This window comes from Equus caballus, chromosome 20 (assembly GCF_041296265.1).
Source record: "Equus caballus isolate H_3958 breed thoroughbred chromosome 20, TB-T2T, whole genome shotgun sequence".
NCBI lineage: Eukaryota > Metazoa > Chordata > Mammalia > Perissodactyla > Equidae > Equus > Equus caballus.
In genome coordinates this window covers 56,127,474-56,150,199 of record NC_091703.1, presented here as the reverse complement: position 1 = coordinate 56,150,199, position 22,726 = coordinate 56,127,474, and the positions used below count along the sequence as shown (strand labels likewise).

Sequence of the window (22,726 nt, the reverse complement as noted above, 5' to 3'; positions counted from 1 at the left end):
CACGCTACCCAAGATGTTTGCTCCCTCTGTGCTCAAACATCCAGTGTAATGTCTAGTCAAAATAGATATGCAGATACATAAGTGAATACACTAATTAATTAAAAGAAATAAAGTACAGCTATTGCTTCTGATAAGCCAACTCATATTTTTTTCTGATTCTTTCTATAGCATCTTAGCTCCTGAATTAGGAGGGTTTAGTATTGTAGTTACAAACAGGACCTCTGGAACCTAAATGTCTAGGTTCCAATTTTGACTCTGTGGCCTTGGGCAAATTACTTAATTTTGCTATGACTCATGTTTCCTCCTCTGTAAATTTGGAACATTAATAGTATCTACTTGTGAGCAATTGTAAGGATTAAATGAATGTGAGTACCGGTAGGCACTAGAAGTGTTCACTTTTCTCTTCCTTCCTGTTGGCTCCATTCCTCAGCTAACAGTCAGTCCAGCATTCGTACTAGAATCAAGAATAGCACTCAATCATTCTACCTTTCCACTGGAAGGTTGGCTGTTTCTCTAAATCCTAAATGTAAAAGATAGATATGTATTTAATTGGGTGTGGCGACATTGCATTATGAAAGAACTTTCCTATGTTCCTCACAGGAATGCGTCAAATATCTGTCAAGCACCTTCTAGAAGATAGCCTTCTTTACTAGGTGTCAGACTTGACTAGTTGTGGAACTTGTGTGTGTGTGTACTTTCTTGAGATGATAGTAGGTCATTCACTTTCAAATAATTTCAAAATCATTGAAGTTGAATCCATTGTTACCTTATAAAGTAAATTATTTGACATAATAAATCACATTCTGCTTAAAGTCTTTAGTGACTTCATTGTACCTTTAATATCAAGTCCTCAAAGTAGATCTCAAAACCCTTGTTAGGCTGCCCTTAGCCTGTCACCACAGCTTCATCTCTTGTCACGCTCCTCTTCACCCGAACCGCCTAGGCTGGAGAACTTCTCACAGGCTGTTATTTGTGGCTCAGTTCTTCCTGTCTCTACCTCTGGACAACCTCTATTCATCTTTTAAATCACAATTTAGAAAGACTTCCTGAACAGGTGTTTCTGGGCTTTGTGCCTGTACCATGTGGCACATCCCCTGTCTTATTGCTGTTCACACAATATCTCTACTGCTTTTTAAAAAAATTTTAGCTGTATTGAGGTATAGTTGACAAATAAAATTGTAAGATATTTAAAGTGTACGTCATGATTTGATACACGTATACATTGTGAAAGGATTCCCTCCAGCCAGTTATTTAATACATCCATCACCTCATATATTCATCCTTTGTGTGTGTGTGTGTGTGTGTGTGTGTGAGAAAGATAGAACATTTAAGTTCTACTTTCTTAGCAAATTCAATTATACAATACAATGTTATCATCTATAGTCACCATGTTTTACATTAGATCCTCAGACCTTATTAATTTTATAGCTGAAAGTTTGTACCCGTTTCCCAACCTCTCCCTATTTCTACCTTCACCTAGCCCCTGGTAATCACTTTTTTACTTTCTGTTTCTATGAGTTTGACTTTTTTTCTTTTAAGATGCCACATATAAATGATACCATGCAGTATTTGTCTTCTCTGTCTAGCTTATTTCAATTAGCATAATGCTCTCAAGGCCCATCCGTGTTGTCACAAATGACAAGATTTCCTTCTTTCTCATGGCTGAATAATATTCCATTGTATATATGTACCACATCTTCTTTACCCATTTGTCAGTTCATGGGCGCAGGTTGTTTCCCCATCTTTGCTATTGTGAAGAATGGGTGGTCAACATCACCAATCATCAGAAAAATGTAAATCTAAACCACAGTGAGATATCACCTCACACCTGTTAGAATGGCTATTATAAAAAAGACAGGAGGTAAGTGTTGGTGAAGATGTAGAGAAAAGGGAACCCTGGTGCATGAGTGTTATACCATTCAAAAGTCAGTCATTGAGGACATAAGCATCATAACAGAGTGAATTATTCCCTTGATCAGAGAACTTCACACTGCGAAGATGCACAAAGCAGGGAGCAGGTCCGTTCTCAGAATCTGCATCCTGCCCCTTCAATAACTGGTGAGAATGTACATTGGCTCAGCCTTTATGGAAAACTGTGTGGAGTTTCCTTAAAAAATTAAAAATAGAACTGCCATATGATCCAGCAATCCTACTTCTGGGTATATAACCAAAGGAAATGTAAACAGGATATCGAAGAGATATCTCCACTCTCATGTCCATTGAAGCCTTATCCACTGCTCATTTACATGTCTATGCTCCACTTATTAGTGAGAAGAAGGACTGTGTGTGTTATGGTGAGTCATAGCTCTGAGCATAGGGTCTAGCACATAGTTTATGTTTAATGTTTAATTGAACATGTGAATAATATTCACTATTTAGTCAAAATGATTAAATATTGCTGACAATATACAATTTCAATAGAAACATTCTATGTCTTCCATCAGTGATGAGGAATTTCTTTACTTGATTTTCTTGTGGAAAAAGTAGATGATTACTTGATACCACCGTACCTAAGGATACAAAAAGAGCAGGATAGCTGCACGTAATGAGGGAATCCATGGGGAATCTTTGAAAAAGTTTTAAAATTCAGAAGCTGTTTCTTTTCAGGTCTGCTGATTTTCCCTAAGTGAGCTCTGGTTGTCCTCTTTCATTCAATTCTAGTTGGGGTTAGATGTAAGGTGGAACAAGAGTTAGATAATATCTACTCAGGTAGTATAGTTAGCATAGTAACTTGATCCTAGATGTCTATATACAAGAAACCTAACTGACTCTTGGTTGAAACATTTGCAAAAAATATGATGAAAATATACACATAGAGAAAATACATTCCATATTATATGGAGGCTGTACAGTTGAACTCCAGGTATGGGAATCCGTAGAGTAAATGTTTTTTACATGTGTGGAGGAACTTCTTAAAATGAGATCTTTATTAGTTGAAGCTATAACGTTATTCCAAAAACATGGTTTCTTGGAAGAAGCAATTCCTTCAGATGAGGAAGAATTAGTTAATATATAGGCAAATTTCCAGGCAGAAAGACATTATGGTAAGAACAAGGAGGTTAGAAACAGTATGGAGGAATCTATAAGAAATTTTATGTTGCTGAAATATAAAGTTGGAGACAGTGGTAACATAAAGACAATGGTAATGTAAATTTATTATAAGACAATGATAAAGGATGGGGCTGCACAACATCTCCAGATGCCAAAACATGAAGGGCCACACTAGCAATGGTAAGAATTTTGGACTTCATCCAGTAGGTTATTATGGAGAGCCTCAAAGGATTTTAAGCAGGGAAGTTATATTTGCACTTTAGATTTGTGTTTTAGAAAAATCAATCTGGAAGATCTGTAGAGGGTTGATGTAAGGGACATAGGACAAAACAGGTAAGATCACAGACTCTTTCAGTGAACCAAGCAAGAGATATTGAAGGCTTTGTGTGTAGGGCATACAGAATACAGAGAACAAAAAGAGGGCTACTGGAAATTTACTTAGGACATAATGATTGGCTGGATATGGAAGGAGAGAGAGAGAGGGAAGGAGAGGCTGATTCCCATGGTTTTTGCGTGAGTGACTTGATCAGTGATCAAACCATTGTCATATAGGAGCATTTATTAAACTGCTATTACTGTCCTCCAGTGCAGAGAACAGTTGTGCCTGAACTGTGGGAGAGGCAGTGGAAACAGAAGTGTTAAAGCACACGAGTCATTTCACATTGTCAGATTAGCTCAAAGTGGGACTTGGTCATCAATTTCTTGTGGCACTTGATGACAAAGCGCTTGTTCTTGAGTTGCTACCTCATTCATTCCCCTCAGCTACCACTATTCTAAAAGTTCGTCCCTTACAAACTTCCTACAAAACTGTTCCCCTCTAGCATGGCTAGTAATATTGCCTCCTGATTAGTCAAAGTAATTAAGTCCATCAGGTATAATGTTGTGCAAATTTCTGCCCCTCTAACCATAAAGGATTATGAACTAGGGTTCTGTGCCTCAATACTGGACCTGAGAGAAGCAAAGTCTCCACAAATAGACACTGCATTCAGGAGTCTTACAGTCTGGAATACTTTCATCCAGCTTTTATTTTCACCTTAATATGTCTTTGGAACATTATTCCATTCCATTGCTAATGGCAGTATACAATAGAGATTAAGTGCAATGGTTTTGGAGTCAGACCAACCTTAAAACATACAAGCAAATGTAAAAATAGAAAAAAAAATCTTAAACAAAAATGAGAAAGAGTTTTAACACAACAGATTTTAAACTGTTACAAAATTGAATGTAGTAAGAATGAATACAACATGACCAGGTGTTATGAGTTGGATATTTGTGTCCTGCCTTCCCCATTCATATGCTGAAAGCTTAAACCCCATGTGATGGGATTAGGAGGTGGACCCTTTTGGGAGGGGAATTAGGTCATGATGTTGGAGCCCTCATGAATGGGATTAGTGCTCTTATAAGAAGAATCACAGAGATGATTTATCCCTCAGCCATATAGACACAAGGTGAAGATGGCCATCTGCAAACCAGGAAGAGGGATCTCACCAGACACTTGATCTCCCAGTGTCTTGATCTTAGACTTTCCAGCCTGCCAGAAATATGAGAAACAAATGTTTGTTTTTTTAAGCCACCCAGTCTGTAGTATTCCTTTATATCAGCCATAACTGACTAAGACACCATGTAAGGTTTATACCAGGAATACGTGAAAGGTTAGTTCAATATTAGGAAATAGATGCAATCAAACATTAACAGATTACAGCAGAAAAACATGTCTTAAGAAATGCAGAAAAAAATTATAAACACTTTTATAATAAAACCCTCTTAATCTAAGAGTAGATGGGAACTTGCTGGAGCTCATGAAGAATATCTATCAAAAACCTACAATGAATATTATGCTTACTGATGAACTTTGAAAAACAATCTCAATTAAAAAAAGACAGTGAAATAAGATGTCTGTCACTGTTTCAGCATTGCATAGGAAGTTTTAGCCAATGTAATAAAATAAGAAAAAAATGATAAAAAATAATTAGAGTAAAAAATCTATATTTTCAAATGATTGATTATCTATAATGGTATATATTCTCTTGGATTTTCATCTAGACGATTGTATCATTTGCGATAATTTTGTTGTGCGTGTGCATGTGTGATAATGGGAATATATATGGTAAAAGAGCATTCAGGATAGTTTCAGGTTAAAAAATATTCAAAATAGCAATGGTCCTACACAGAAATAATAAGATATAAAAGAAAGAATAAAACATTCAAGTTAGCAACAAAAAATTCTACAGTACTAGAAAAAAACAAATATATGTTAAAACAAAATATATATTAAATCTTTGATGGCAGACCTATATATCAAGTTAAAATTGGTATCAAAAGAAATATAGAAATTTGAATAAACAGCTAGATATGTAATGTTGACATAAGAGAGAATTCACTATTGTAAAGATGGCAATTGTCCAAATATTAATCTATAAAGTTTGTTTTCTTTCAAATGATCTTTGTTCATGAAACTTGATAATTAAATCTATAAAGTCCATATATGACAAACCCACACCCAAGATCCTACTCAATGGTGAAAGTTTGAAACTTTTACCTCCAAGATCAGGAACAAGACCAGGGTACCCAGTCTCACCACTCCTATTCAACAGAGTACTGGCAGTCTTAGCCAGAGCAATCAGGCAAGAAAAAGAAATAAAAACATCTAAGTAGGAAAAGAAGAAGTAAGATTGTCTTTATTTGCAGATGATATGATCTTATATAGAGAAAATCCTAAAGACTCCACCAAAAAACTGCTAGAACTAATCAATAAATTCAGTAAAGTTACAGGATACAAAACCAACATATGAAAAACAGTTATGTTTCTATACACTAACAAAAAGAATCTGAAAAACAAAGGAAACAGTCCCTTTCACAATATCCTCAAAAACAGTAAAATACTTTGGAATAAATTTAATTCAGAAGATGAAAGATCTATAAGACTTTGTTGAAATAAATTGAAGAAGGTACAAACAAATGGAAAGACATCCTGTGTTCATGGATTAGAAGAATTAATATTGTTAAAATGCCATACTACCCAAAGCCATCTATAAATTCAATGCAATCCCTCTTAAAATTTCAATGGCATTTTTTACAGAAACAGAAAAAACAATCCTAGAATTTTTATGGAATGAAAAAAGACCCCAAATAGCCAAAGTAACCCTGAGAATGAAGAACAAGGCCAGAGAAATCACAATTCCTGATTTCAAACTATATTACAAAGCTATCATAATTGAAACAGTATGGCACTGGCATAAAAACAGACAGATCAATAGAAGAGAATCAAGAGCCCAGAAATAAACACTTGCATATACAGTAAACTAATACTTGATAAGGGAGCCAAGAATACTCAATGGGGAAAAGATCTTCTCTTCAACAAATGGTGTTGGGAAAACTGGATAATCATATACAGAAGAATGAAATTTGACCCCTATCTTATACTACTCACAAAAATTAACTGGAAATGAATTAAACTCTTAAATGAGAAACCTGAAACTGTAAAACTGCTGGAAGAAAACAGGGAAAAAGCTCCTTGACAAAGGAGACATGATATATATGTTTGACATCAAAGGAGCCCTAAGTGTCTATCTATTCATATATGAATAAAGAAGATGTGGTATATATACATACACACAAACATACCCACACACACACAATGGAACATTATTCAGCCATGAGAAAGAAGGAAATCCTGTCATTTGTGATAACTTGGATGAACCTTGAAGGCATTATGCTAAGTGAGATGTCAGACAAAGAAAGACAAATACTGTAGGATATCACTTATATGTGGAATCTAAAAAAGGCCAAAATTAAAGAAACAGAGTATGGTGTGGTTACCAGGGGTTGGGAGGTAGGGTAATGCAGAGATATTGGTCAAAAAGTACAAACTTCCAGTTATGAGATTAAAAAGTTGTGGGGCAGAGTGATGTCTGCAACATGGCGGAGTGAGTTGTTCCCTTAGTCTTTGCCCCCTAAGTCACAACCAAACAGACATTCATTAACCAACAGAAGATTCCCTGCAAATCACAATAGGATGTCTGAGAGATCCATGCAGCCATATGTCTGAAGTGGGAGTACTGGATCCCTGGGAAGCAGTAGAAGGAGGTAAGTGGATCCCCTCCCTCTCCCCAGAAACAACGATCTAGGTTACTCATAGCAGCGAGCGTGTGACTGTAAGAAGAGACAGGGAGGCAGGCAGGCCTGAGCACCAAAGCTTTTGCTTTTGGAGTTGCAGCCTAGCCCACAGGAATGCTCCACATTGAGTGATGTGGTTCAGCCACTGCATGGATGCCCTCACCAGGCACAGCTGCCCAAGCTAACCACATGTGAGCACAGAGCACACATGAAAGAAAGTGCCACTCACCTCCTGCCTAGAACACCAGCTCGGGTGGTCCAAAACAAGGTGGCAGTCCTGCACTAGAGTGCCTACATGTGCATATGTGGCCCGCCAAGTGGCTGTGACCAGCAGGTGAATGCAGATGAACCCTATCAGCACAACTTTCAGTGGATGTCATGGGTTTGGAAAACACAGCTTCTGCCCTCCCACCCCCAGAAGTGGCAGGTGGAATCTGTGACCTGATACTACAAATGTCTCAGAGAAGGATGAGTTCATCAAACCCCATCAAAAACTATAGTAATACTTCAGAGCAGAAGGAAAATGACAAGTGTCCAGAAATAAACCCTGAAGTCACAGAAATTTGCAATCTAAATAACAGAGAATTAAAAATATTCATCATAAAGAAACTCAATGAGTTACAAGAAAACTCAGAAACACAGTTCAATGAACTCAGGAATAAAATTAATGAGCATAAAGAATACTTCACCAAAGAGATTGAAACTCTAAAAAAAAGAAACCAAATGGAAATTCTGTGAGTGGAGGCAGAGGGCCTCCTCTTCATCTCCAGAAGAAATTCTGGAGATAAGGAATCCAATGAATGAGATAAAAAACCAATTTAGAAACCTTACAAAACAGAGTAGACTTTATGGAAGACAGAATTAGAGATGCTTCAGGTGGAGGAGGAGAGAGAACTGAGACTTTAAAAAGATGAAGAAATTCATTGAGAAATATCCTGCTCAATTAGGAAATGCAACATGAGGATTATAGGTATTCCAGAGGGAGGAGAGATGGAGAAAGGACCAGAGAGCTTGTTCAAAGAAATAATAGCTGAGGACTTCCAAAACCCGGGGAAAGAAATGGACTTACAAGTACATGAAGCCAATAGCACTCCTAATTACATCAATGCAAAAAGAGCTTCTCCAACACATATAATAGTAAAACTGGCAGAAGTCAATGACAAAGAAAAAGATTTAAGGGCAGTAAGGAGAGGAGAATAATCTACAAAGGAACCCCTACCAGGCTTTCAGCAAATTTCTCAGCAGAAACCTTATAGGTTTGATATATTGGAATGGTATATTCAGACTACTGAAAGACAAATCTCTCAGCCAGAATATTCTATCCAACAAAACTCTCCTTCAGATATGGAGGAGAAGTAAAAGCTTTCCTAGATAAACAAAAGCTGAGGGAGTTCATCCCTACTAGAACTCCCTTACAAGAAATGACCAAGGATGCCCTCATACCTGAAATAAAAAGGCAAAGGTTTACAATACCTTGAGCAAGGAGATAAATATAGTCAAAATCAGAAAATTGAAGCTCCATATCAGAACATGTTAGTAAACTATTATAGCATAAAAGATAGAGGGAAGGAAAGCATCAAAACTAATAAACACTTTAGTTTAGTCACAAACTCACAACACAAAACAGAATAATTTGTGACAACTATAACCTATAAGGGGAGGAGCAAAGGGATATAACCTGTTTAGGCCAATGGAGAAAAGAGCTATCAGAAGATGGACTATCTCAGGGCCAGCCTGGTGGTGTAATGGTTAAGTTTGCATGCTCTGCTTCAGGGGCCTGGGGTTTGTAGTTTTGAACCCCAGGTGCAGACCCACACACCACTCATCAAGCCATGCATGGCAGTGCCCCACTTACAAAATAGAGGAAGATTGGCACAGATGTTAGCTCAGCAGCAATCTTCCTGTGCAAAAATGAGGAAGATTGGCAATAGATGTTAGCTTAGGGCTAATCTTCCTCATCAAAAAAAGAAAAAGAAAAAAGAATATGGATTATCTCATCTATGAGATCTTTTATTAACCTCATGGTATCCACTAAACAAAAAATCAGAGCAAAGACTTAAATCGTAAATAAAGAGACAACTGAGGAAACCATGACAGAATACCACCAAACTGAAATGACAGTCAGAAATACAAGGGAAGAGAAACGATGGAAATACAGAGCAATTGGAAAATGACGTGAAATGACAGTGTTAAGCCCTCTAATATAAATAATCACTCTAAAGGTAAATGGATTGAGTTCTCTAATCAAAAGACATAGAGTGGCTGGATGGATTAAAAAACAAGATCCAACAATATGCTGCCTCCAGGAAACACATTCAGCTCTAAAGACAAACATAGGCTCAGAGTGAAGGGATGGAAGGCAATGCTCCAAGCAAATGGCAAGCAAAAGAAAGCAGGTGTTGCCATGCTTATATCAGACAACGCCAACATTAAGATAAAAAAGACAGTGAGTGGCAGTATATAAATAAAAAGATAAAAAAGAAAAAGAGGGACAGTATATAATGATAAAAGGGACACTCCACCAACAGGACATAACACTTATGACTATATATGCACCTAACACAGAAGCACCAAAGTATATAAAGCAACTATTAAGAAACTTACAGGGAGAAATTAACAGAAACACAATAATAGTAGGGGACCTCAAGAGCCCACTTACATAACGGATAGATGATCCAGACAGAAAGTCAACTAGGAAATGGTGGATTTAAATGAAACACTTGATCAGATGGACTTAGTAGATATATACAGAACATTCCATCCAAAAACAGCACAATACACGTTCTTCTCAAGTGCACATGGAACATTCTCAAAGATAGACCATATGTTGGAAAACAAGGCAAGCCTCAATAAATTTAAGAAGATTGAAATCATATCAAGCATTCTTTCTGAGCACAATTCTATGAAACTAGAAATCAACAAGAAAAAAGCTAGGAAAGTAATATCTGGATACTAAACAACATGCTACTGAAAAACCATTGAATCAACGAATAAATAAAAAGAGAAATCAAAAAATACCTGGAGACAAATGAAAATGAAAATACAACATACCAACTCTTATGGGATGCAGCAAAGGCAGTCCTAAGAGAGAAATTCATAGCAATAAAGTCCTAGCCTCAACAAACAAGAAAAATCTCGAATAGGTAATCTTAAACTACACCTAACAGAACTCGAAAAAGAAGAACAAACAAAGCACAAATTCAGCAGAAGGAGGGATATAATAAAAGTTAGAGCAAAAATAAATGAAATAGAGAATACCAACAAAAAAAAACCAGTAGAAAGGATGATGAAACTAAGAGCTGGTTCTTTGAGAAGATAAAACAAAATTAGAAAATCCTTAGCCAGACTCACTAGAAAAAAAGAGCGAAGTCTCAAATAAATAAAAGTAGAAATAAAACAGAAGAAATTACAAAGGATACCACAGAAATACAAAGGATTATAAGAGAATGCTATGAAAAACTACATGCCAACAAATTGGACAATCTAGAAGAAATGGATAAATTCTTAGACTCATACAGTCTAAGAACCAAAACCAAATCAAGAAGAAGTAGAGAATCTGAATAGACTATTCACAAGTAAGGAGATCAAAACAGTAATCAAAAACCTCCCAAGAAACAAAATTCTAGGACCAGACGGCTTCTCTGGAGAATTCTACCAAACATTTAAAGAAGATTTAATACATATCTGTCTCAAACAATTCAAAAAAATTGAAGAAGATAGAACTCTGCCTAACTTATTCTATGAGGTCAACATTACCCTGATACCAAAACCAGACAAGGAAAACACAAAGAAGGAAAAGTATAGGCCAATTTTGCTGATGAACATAGATACAAAAATCCTCAACAAATATTGATAAATCGAATCCAGCAATACATTAAAAGGATCATACACCACAATCAAGTAGGATTTATACCAGAGACGCAGGGATGGCTCAACATCTGCAAATCAATCAATGTGGTACACCACATTAACAAAATGAAGAATAGAAATCACATGATCATCTCAATAGACTCAGAGAAAGCATTTGACAAGATACAACACCATTTATGACAAAAACTCTCAATTGGGGCCAGCCCAATGGTGTAGGGGTTTAGTTCATGCACTCTGCTTCAGCAGCTTGGTGTTCTCATGTTCGGATCCCAAGTGCAGACCTGCACACCACTCATTGGGCCATGCTTTGGTGGCATCCCACATACAAAATAGAGGAAGCTTGGCACAGATGTTAGCTCAGTGACAATCATCCTCAAGCAAAAAGAGGAGGATTGGCAATGGACGTTAGCTGAGGGAAAATCTTCCTCACCAAAAATAAACAAACAATTAAATAAAACAAGTACATTAACAAAAACTGTCAATAAAATGAGTATAGAAGGAAGGTACCTCAACATAATAAAGGCCATATATAACAAACCCATAGCCAACATCATACACACTGGGGAAAAACTGAAAGCCATCCCTTTGAGCACAGGAACAAGACAAGGGTGCCCACTCTCGCCACTCGTATTCAACATGGTACTGCAGGTCTTGCCCAGAGCAATTAGGCCAGAAAAAGAAATCAAAGGCATCCAAATTGGAAAGGAAGGATGACGTGAAACAGTGGATGACATGATCCTATATATAGAAAATGCTATAAAATCCACCAGAAAACTATTAGAAATAATCAACAACTACAGCAGTGTCAGGGTACAAAATCAACTTACAAAACTCAGTTGCATTTTTGTGCACTAATAATGGACTAGCAGAAAGAGAAGTCAAGAATACAATTCCATTTACAATCGCAACAAAAAGAATAAAATGTCTAGGAATAAATTTAACCAAGGAGGTGAAAGACCTATACACTGAAAACTGTAAGACATTATTGAAAGAAATTGAAGATGATGTAAAGAAATGGAAAGATATTCCATGCTTATGGATCGGATCAATAAACATACTTAAAACGTCCATAGTACCTAAAGCAATCTACAGATTCAATGCTATCCCAATCAGAATCCCAATGACATTCTTCATGGAAATAAAACAAAGAATCCTAAACTTTATGTGGAACAACAAAAGAGCCTGAATAGTTAAAGAAATCCTGAGAAAAAAGAACAAAGCTAGAGATATCACAATCTTTGGCTTCAAAATATACTACAAAGCTATAGTAATCAAAACAGCATGGTACTTGTGCAAAAACAGCCACACATATCAATGGAACAGAACTGAAATGCCTAGAAATAAAACCACACATCTATGAACAGCTAATCTTTCACAAAGGAGCCAAGAACATACAAGTGAGAAAGGAAAGTCTCTTTTATAAATGGTGTTTGGAAACTGGACAGCCAAAGAATGATAGTAGACCATTATCTTACACCATACACAAAAATTAACTCAAAATGAATTAAAGACTTGAATGTCTGACCTGAAACTCTAAAATTCCCAGAAGAAAATATAGACAGTACACTCTGGCATCAGTCTTAGCAGCACCTTTTTGAACAGCATGTCTACTCAGACAAGGGAAACAAAAGAAAAAATAAACAAATGGGACTTCGTCATACTAAAGAGCTTCTGCCAGGCAAAGGAAACCAGGAACAACATGAGAAGAAAACCCACCAATTGGAAGAAAATATTTGCAAATCATATATCTGACAAGGGGTTAATTTCAAAAATATATAAAGATCTCATACAATTCAACAACAAAAAGACAAGCAACCCAATCAACAAATGGACAGAGGATATAAACAGACATTTTCCCAAAGAAGATATACAGATGGCCAACAGGCACATGAGAAGATGTTCAGCATCACTAATTATCAGGGAAATGCCTATCACAACTACAATGAGATATCACCTTACACCTGTCAGAATGGCTATGATTAACGAGACAAAAAGTAACAAATGTTGGAGAAAATGTGGAGAAGAGGGAACCCTCATACACTGCTGGTGGGAATGCAAACTGGAGAAGCCACTATGGAAAAAAGTATGGAGATTTCTCAAAAAATTATAAATGAAACTACCATATGATCCAGCTGTCCCCCTACTGAGTATTTATCCAAAGAACTTGAAGTCAACAATTCAAAGAGATTTATGCACCCCTATGTTCATTGCAGCATTATTCACAATAGTCAAGATGTGGAAGCAGCCCTGGTGGCCTTCTACAGATGAATAGATAAATAAGATGTGATGTATACATACCATGGAATACTACTCAGCCATAAAAAAGACAAAATCATTCCATTTGCAACAATATGAATAGACCTTGAGGGTATGATGTTAAACGAAATAAGCCAGACAGAGACAGGCAAACCACATTATTTCACTCATATGTGAAAGATAAACAGGCACACATGTGGTGATGGATAAAAATTAGACTATTGGTGGTGAGCATGATGCAATCTATACAGACACTGATAAATAATAATGTACACCTGAAATTGCACAATGTTATAAACCATTATGACCTCAATAAAATAATTGGAAAAAAGAAAGAAAAAGACATAAAAAAAGTTCTTGGGATCTAATGTACAGCATGGTGATTATAACTAATAATACTCTATTATATACTTGAAAGTCACTAATTGAGTAGGTTTTAAATGTTCTCACCGTAAAAAGGAAATGGTAATTATATGATGGGATGAAGGCATTAGCTAGTTCTACGGTGGTAATCATTCTGCAATATATAAATCTGTCAAATCGACACAGTTGTGCACCTTAAACTTATACAATGTTACATTTCAATTATATTTAATAAAACTGGATAAGACAACAAAACGGGAAGAAGAAGCAAAGAGTAAACAAGAAATGTTTAGAACACGATAGGAGAACGTGCGTTATCAAGTTCTTAGCCTTCACGATGAAGCAGCCTCCCGGACTGTTTCTACTGGGCATCCCAGGCAGGCTCACAATGCCTGGGATGATGATCATCACTTCATTCCTAAAGGCTAGAAAGTAGGAGAGAGGCTGGAAGCCTGGCCTCTGAGTGTCAACGCTCTCCCTCTGGTAGGAATTTGGTTTTACCTGTGGAGGACCACACAGAGGGCACTTTGTTTTATGGTTCATCCTGACTAGGTCGTTGAAGTGAATGAATCTGAGTCCCTATCAGAACTGAATGCTAGGCTCATCTATTGCCATATGATTTGTTTGTGTTCGGAGAATTTTGTTTTAGGTTATATTTATTAAAAATATTCTTTAGGTGATTATCCACGTGGCTACATAGAGTCCTGGCAGTAGAACTGTTTTCTTAAACTCAAAAAAGCAATCAAATCACTAAAAGTCATGGTAGGCAGTGTTATGGCTGCAGAATAGGACTTTCACGTCTTTTACTTTGTCCTTTTTTTTTTAAAGATTTTATTTTTTTCCTTTTTCTCCCCGAAGCTCCCCGTTACATAGTTGTATATTCTTAGTTGTGGGTCCTTCTAGTTGTGGCATGTGGGACGCTGCCTCAGCATGATTTGATGAGCAGTGCCATGTCGGCGCCCAGGATTCGAACCAGCGCAACACTGGGCCGCCTGCAGCGGAGCGTGTGAACTTAACCACTCGGCCATGGGGCCAGCCCCTTACTTTGTCCTTTTTTATTTAATTTCTACCTGTAGCTAGGACTCTAAATTTTTTTCCTGTAATAAACTTGTGAACTTTTTTAAAACCAGTAAATCATCTTCATGAAAAGCTAATGACATACACAGATTCAATTACGTTTTCAGTTGATATCACACATTAGCAAATTAGGAGAATTAATTTCTCTTGGAATTTAATGTTAATATTGTTCATAGTTATGTGCCCTAGAGATGTGTATCTTGACAAAAATTTTAACTCTAGGTAACTGTACAAGAGTCTCATTATTAATATAATATTTATAATTTAAAGTATAGAAAAAATGAGAAGCAAAACAAGCTAAAATCAAAATAAGACATTTTAGTCTAAAGCCTCGTGTGGTGCCTGATTTCCACCTGTTTTGTATTCTCATTTCTTTTTTTTATGATCCTGGACATACAGAGTATTGCCCTGGAGGTGAGACTCAAGACATTCAAAAGAGCTTGGAAATATTTTATCCTGAAAGTGTATCCCATGTGTTCTCTCCGAAAAGCAGGAGTGTGTGGAGCAGAAAAACGAACAGCTCAATCAGAAACAGAATGAACACAAAGCTCGCTTTCCCTCAGCGATGATTCCATCTGGAGAGGTGCCTAGGGGTTACTACACTTAGAGAAAACGTAGATATTTTCTTTGAGATACTTGAAAGTCTGCCATTGCACCAATGTTTCAGACCGAAATTTTTATGTTTCTCCTGTTATATTTTGCAATACTTGTATCAGACTATATTTTATTGTCTTACAGGAATGCTTTGAAAATTTGTATAATCTAGCATAACTTTTCTGGAATTTTCTCTTTAGTATAGAGTTCTAAATCAAGGAAACTAAGGCATAAAAGTTAATAAATTATGAATTATAACATCCATTTTTCCTTTGCTTTAAAATAGCTTCACAGTTTTTCACATTGCAAGGGCCGCTTTTTCCACATAGCTTTTATCTCTCATCTCAGACAAAGATTCTGTGTACCCCAAACCCAGCATAAGTTCTTTGTGAATTTTGACTACACATATTGTTCCAGTTGGGAAGAAATTCTTTGTACCTTCCATGCACAATTTTCCTTCATAAACAGTGTTTTTAATTGGGAGGGAGTCATTGTTGTGTCTACACATTCTGCAGTTAGCTACCCCTGAGAAGCCTTTTGGCTGAAATGTACAGCAGCAATGTGAGGTCCAGAAAACTGATGCATCTAGGGCATGCCTACAACATAGGAAGTTTGCATAATCAGTTTGATCTTGGGTGGTATTCAAAATAACCTCTTGACCGTTTTATGGCAGCTTATCCAAGCACAGATGAAGATGGCTGGCATTTTCACTGATCATTTGTCTGCTTTAGTTTAGATCAATTTAATGAATTTATAAGATTCTATTGGTACAATATTGTAGATTGTATTTTGAAACAAATCTCTAGCTGAAATTAAAATCATAATTGTTACTTCAGATATTGTGGTTGAAGGCAGATATGTGAGGGGGGAGACGAGAAAGCTATGACGTGGTATAATTGAGACAGGAAGCAAAATATAGGTTTAACAAGTGCGTATACATGGCCAGCATAGGAAGAGAGGAAATGATTTTGTGTATGGTTGCAACAGCTAAAGGTGAATTTTGAAGAAGGCAAGGTCTCAAGAGAAGGGGTTGTAGCATTTGCGATAAGTAACTCATGGTTTAGCGAAGTGAGCATAGACAAGCAAAGCAGTCTTTCCTATCACATCTTGTTTTAATTTATAAGGTATTTTTATATAATCTTTCATAGTTTTTGACTCTAACTTTGACCAAAGGTTGCATTAGGATGCCCAAAGTCCCCATAATCACATGCATGTATGGCATATATGGCATATCTCGTGGGACTGAAAGATTGTCTTGATTTACAGTATTTGTCATTCATATAGATCACAATGACTCATACAAACCTTCTCTCCTATTAGTACACAACCACTTTGAATTATATTCTTATTTAGTTTTACCACTGTTTAACTCATCTCTCTAAAGTTAGGAATATTACTATTTCCTTATAAATGTGCGTTAGTGTAGTTTTGCACAGCTATATAGTTTGGAGCCAATTTCTTATTGATCATCTTGAGTGCTTCTTCAGTTTTTCTGAGTCCAAATAGTGCAATCAAGTGTACCTATATTTAAAATATAAATTATTATGTTGTAGATATGTTGTCTAATTTTATGCTGCTATTTTTTCAAGTTCAGATAAAATTATGGTCACTTTTTCTGATTTGAAGGGTGGTTTTAATTTTAAATGAAGTATCAAGTCACTTCTCAATAAGTGAATTTACTAGTCAAAGTAACGTGAAGGAAAAAGTTCTATTCTTGTTCTTACCATGTGCCAAGTATTTTACTCAACCCTGACTGTATTTCAAAATTAGCAAATCTTCACATATTTGGTTTTAGCCACCTCTCCCCAAAATTGATTAGTAGACATTGAAACACTAGCTACACCTTCTTGATAGCAGCAGGATTTGGTAGATATAGTATTATTTATTTGGAGAATTATAATGTGATTTGCTTTTCTTGTTTCATTTTTTGGAAACTTTCAAAATACTGTAATGTGTCACTCACAGTTGGAGATTTCAGAAAGCTGAGGAATGCTTTCCACATGTTTCTTCTTTTGACTCTCCAAAAATCCATTTACTCTCAAAAAGAAATCTTTACTGCCTTGAAGAATGTCTAGATGACTAAGAAAATATGGTGGGTCATTATTCTTTAGGATGTTTACACTGCTTGCCAGCAAAACACCACAGAATAGAGTCTACAAATTACGTTGTATTTATTCTTTTTCTTTCATATTCAGGACATAGAGTTAAATGATTTTTGGTTCCAAATCCCGTAGCAGCACCATAAGGGCAAAAGTCTTAATAAAACACATTAAGTTGTTTCTCATGAGAAGATATTGCATCTTATATTTTGTATGTTTCAGAGAGATTTCTTACTTAACTTTATTGGTCAGATAAATGTTTAAACGTTGTTAGTGTTGTAACAATAAATAAAGAATGTTGACATTAAAACTTATCTTCATACTAAATTTCAGAAGTTGCTGAGTTAAAAAACACTAAATGACACAGAAATGTTTAGATACACGGGCTACAGAGTTCACAAGTAACAACAGAATGTTTTTCCTTTCTCAGAGATGGTGACAATTAAGTGAATTCAATATGCTTCTTTTAGGAAAGTGTTCTGCCCGTGGATCAGATCACTATCTACAATTTTGAGTGTGTTTCTTTTCTGTGGATTTTTTTTCTAACAGAAGGATATAATGTTTTCTTCAGATTTCTAGAGGAATCTGACTTAAAAGTATTTAGAACAGTGACCTTGAAGAAGAGGCTTTCTTTGTGGTATTAAGAAGCGTGAAGATTTACAGCACAATAAACATGCTATTCTTTTTATGTTAAACATGCATTTTTTAACTGTCATATTTTTCAGGTGAATAATATATTAGAAGTGCAAAATATGTTAATTTAATCAACATTTATAGGCTGCCTGCCTACCATGTGCACAACTGTGCTATAAATATATGGCAGGTGTAAATATTAGTACCTTGGATGCCATTTTATTAAAACTTTATGGGGAATTTTTAAGCCACTCTCATTTCTTTTATAATTAGGAAAGTAACCATGAACCCTATTCTTCTTTTTTTGTTTTTCAAGAATGTTGTTATACACTCTAAAGGTAGGACTTTGAAGGGAACTACTTCAAATGCTTTCAAATGTGGAAACTGAGGCCCAAAGAATTAAAGCGACTTTTCCAAAGTCAAATATCCAGTTACTGAAGAACTGAAAGCAAAACCAAAGGCCACACTGCTGTGTTCCACGAAAGCTTGTTTGGTTTCAAATAATGTTTGTAAACATGTGGTTGGTGAAAGGCACAAAAACTTGTGTAAAGTTAAACTTTCTATGAATTTCAGTTGTCTGTCATTTTTCTCTGGTAAAGTGAAAATAAGTTATTGCATACATAAATGATTCAATTTAGAGCTAAATACGAACTTGAAAATAATATTTTTGTTTTATATGTTGAAAGAAATAGCTCTTTTTTGCATAGATAACTATACTATGGTGTACTTCATTTTGTGTAAAGTTTTGGGTTTTTCTTATCCGTAGTGAGATATGACACCTGGAAGCGATCCGCCTCTGTAAGGTGTCTAATATAGCTGTATATTCGAGAAGCATGCGTGCATTTGTTAGATGGCTCTCAGACTTTGATATAAATTCCTCCTGGACATGGGAGATGATGTGAGTGATTGATACATGATTAGGTACTGGCCTCACGTACTGAGCAAGAACAGACTTATATTAAGAAATGCAATAGTACTTACAGATGTCCTGTAGACGTTAGCTGTAATGAAAGTGAGAATTCTAAATTAAACAATTATTATGTGGTATAGCTGAAATATATACACACACATAGATAACTAGATATAGATATGCATATCTCTCTATATTTGTATATAGTTATTTTAAACATATTCATTAATGCAGCATTTGATTGAACTTTAAAAGTTTATGTGTGTGTATATACATAACATTACCTTAAAAATCCATTCTTATGTAGCATCTAGAGTTATTTATCATACTGCATCTTACTCTTATTTATGTCACCCATACTGAGTTATCCATAGAGAATACTTAATAAATAGTGAATGAATAATATTTGGGGTACTTCTACCGAATTGTGCTACATAGCAGAAGGGATCCAGCATTAAGTCAGGGTTAATGTTAAACGTCAGTAAACAGGAAATTGTTATTGACAAGTTGAGTCGCTGGTGTTGTTTTGAGTTCTTTTGTAAGGACTGCTCCCCAAGCCCATACTCTGTAGAATCTTCCTACTGTTCAAGGCCAAGTTCAGATGTCGTTTCCTCCGTGAAAGCTGTCCTGATTAAACCAGTCTGAAATAATTTTCTTCCCCCTTGAACTTTTATAATATTTTCCTAATTTTAAATATTAACATAGATATCATATCTTTTCTACTAGGTTGTGAATTTTCTCGGTCAAGGACTGTATCTTAAATATATTCGTATGTAACCCTTTTGTGAGTGAGTGAATAATTAGTAAATATTGGCTGATTGCCTGATTTATTCTTTAATTTACATAAATTCTTTAATTTACATAAAACTGAATGTGCTCCTAAGAGCTATCATTCTGTAGTAATTTTGACAGAAGAGGAGGTCTCCCTGTGAAATAACTTGTTCAACTAATAGACATTTATGAAATTCATATTGTATTGTCCACTAAGAAACTAAAATACCCCGTAATCAATTGCAGGAGACTTTTGTTCAAGTAAACATATTTTATTAGACAGGAAAGCGTAAATATGGCCACAATTAATTTAATAACTTCTTATGAGCTTTGGCTCGTAACATGCTCCCTAGCCCATTGTGGCTTACTAATCCAAAACATTGTGGTCTATCAAACAAGAAAGAGTTTGTGATATGGAAGAAAGTAGAGTGAGGGGCCAGCCCAGTGGCGTAGTGGTTAAGTTCGTGTACCCTGATTCAGCAGCCAGAGGTTCCCAGGTTCAGATCCCAGGTGTGGACCTGATGGACTTAGCACCATTCGTCAAGCTACGCTGTGATGGCATCCCACATAAAGTGGAGGAAGATTGTCAGAGATGTTAGCTCAAAGCCAATCTTCCTCATGGAAAAACAAGAAAAGAAAGTACAGTGAACTTTTTATTCTATTTCTATCATTGAAAAAATGCTGATCGGGGCTTCAAACTGATACATTAATTATACTGATGATTAAAATATACTTGTCCACAAGATCTGGCCCTGCTATGTATCTGATGTTATTTTTTCACACTGTCTTCCCAGTTCCCTCTACTCTAGTCACAACGGTCTCCTACCTCTCTCTAAACACACCAAGCATCATCCCTTTTCAAGGATCTGTTCTGACCTTATTCATTTTGCCTTAAACACTATTATTTCAGGTAAGTTCATAGTTTACTTCCCTACTTCATGCAGGTCTCAGCTCAAATTCTCCTTTATCAGAACAGTGTTCCTCAAAAGAATGGTCTAAATTAGCATCTCTCCTCTTGCTTTGCTGCACTATTCTTATCTTTTTTAACCATCATAGGTGGTTTTCTCCTCCACTAGAAATTTGGCTTCATGAGAGCACAGATTTTGATGCATGGTTTCCACTATTGTGTACCTGACACCCAGAACAATGTAGGAACTCAGTAAGTACCTGTTCAATGATGGAATGAACAGTCGTCACTACCAAGCATCAGTGATATTTTAAGTCTCCTAAAAACAAAGACTTAAAGAGATACAAGAGAGCTCAACACTAATTAATCTGTCTATGATATTAGACTTCAAATAGAATGCATTGAGTGACTTGTATAAAAGACATCTAGTAAATATTTATTATTGGGTCTGCTCAAAGTAAAATCCCCCTTCTTCTAGGAAACTGTTTCCCTCACCATGCCAACCATGTGGTTCTTGTGAGGGCCTAGAAAGTGCAGCATTCCCTCCCTCCCACACCCCCCTTATGGCCCCAGTGCCCAGGGCTGGCCGTCTTTGTGTTCTAGTATACTGGCTTCAATAACTGGTCCCGGGATTGACATGTGACTCAAGGCAGGTCAATAAAGATCCCTTTCCCAGGAATTCTTTAGCTGGAGCTCATGAAAAAGTGCTCACATTTCTTATATAAAACCCTGTGGCTTTTGGCATAGCGGACATGAAAGAATAAAGCCCACACGGAAAAGAAATGATGGGGGGAGGAGAGAGAGAGACAGAGACAGAGGATGATAGGAAAAAAAAGGAAAGGAAGGGAAGGAAAGAGAAGCGAGGAAGGGGGAAAGGATGGTGTTGGAGTCCTTTGTTCTCGTTCTTCCCGAGATCGGCTCCACCAAACTCTTTCCACAGTCCACTTAAGTGAACCAATAGTTTTCCCCTAAATAATTCAACCTAATCACCCTGATTAATACAGGATACAATATAGTAAAATTAATGGACAATAGCTCCAGCAGCAGTTTTCAGGATAAATGTGGGGGGAAAAAAATCTCTCATCACAAGATTATTTTTTTAATGTTTTGTAAGACTATCAATAAATGACAAGAGAGTAACTTTAAAATGGGATTCAGGGAAGCTCTCTCTGCAGGAGTCTGAGGTAATGAGATCCAGGTATGTGTCTTTCTGGCGAACTCAACTGATGTAAGGAGAGAACTCAAATACTTAGAAGAGGATGGGCACTATGTTCCCTAATGCATCTTCCTTTCATATTCTCTCAATTTGCCTTTGACAAGAGTTAGGTAGAAGCAAATTCAAGATTAAACTTTATGAAAGAGATGCTAGGATATGTCAAGGTCCAGCAAGAAAGCAGGAAACATACAAGCAAATGACTATAGGGAATTCATTATACAGGTGATGAGAGCACCGTAAAACAGAACATCAGACAATGAGGCAACTCAGAGACAAGAAGGGCTTGTATCGGGCAGGGCAAACCAGGTTCCCAGGGTACAGAATTTAGGAGGCACTCCTTCTTGGTGCTGACTCTGTACTTGTCCAACCCTGAGAGTGAGTGCCTCCTTAAATCTTGCTCCCTGGGAACCTCACTTTTAAGGAGGCACTTCTGAGATTAGCAACAGTAATGGGGTCCCCAGGTTGGAAGAGATGGAAAAAAGGAAGGGGACAATGTTACTGGCGCCCAGCATCCGGAATCACCAGGAGGGAGTTGGCACTATGGTGGGCCTGTCCATAGTGAACAGGGCATTTGGAACCACAGAGGAAACACAGGCAGTGCCGGAGTTTCCACCTGAAGCAGTCAGAGAGGGAAACTATTCTGGCTTCTCCTGCCATCAGAGCCTTAGGCTGGCTGGATCCAGCAGGAATCCAGCTGATAAGTGAGCCTGGGGAATGCAGCCTGCAGGGATCAGTGCCCGTGATAAGGAGCAGAAAAGGGATGGACAAGCCAGACGTCTCAGAGCAAACAGGCACTTGACTGTGACAGGGCTGTGTCCTTTGGAGATCAGAAGTGCAGATGGTCCCTTTCTTGTTCTGTTGTG

General features: G+C 36.7%; 1 protein-coding gene across 3 annotated transcripts in view; it reads left to right on the top strand.

The window, feature by feature from the left end:
- The window catches only part of HMGCLL1 (3-hydroxy-3-methylglutaryl-CoA lyase like 1), a 144,716-nt gene that overhangs the window by 101,835 nt on the left and 20,155 nt on the right, over positions 1–22,726 (top strand). Inside the window, exon 8 of one of the 3 annotated variants that reach the window (XM_070245709.1) lies at positions 15,133–21,476. The exons of the other annotated variants lie outside the window; for them this stretch is intronic. Coding sequence (XP_070101810.1) covers positions 15,133–15,273 — 141 coding nt within the window. The 3' untranslated portion in view covers positions 15,274–21,476. Of the gene's footprint in view, positions 1–15,132; positions 21,477–22,726 lie in introns of those variants that run through there. 3 annotated transcript variants of the gene reach the window in all.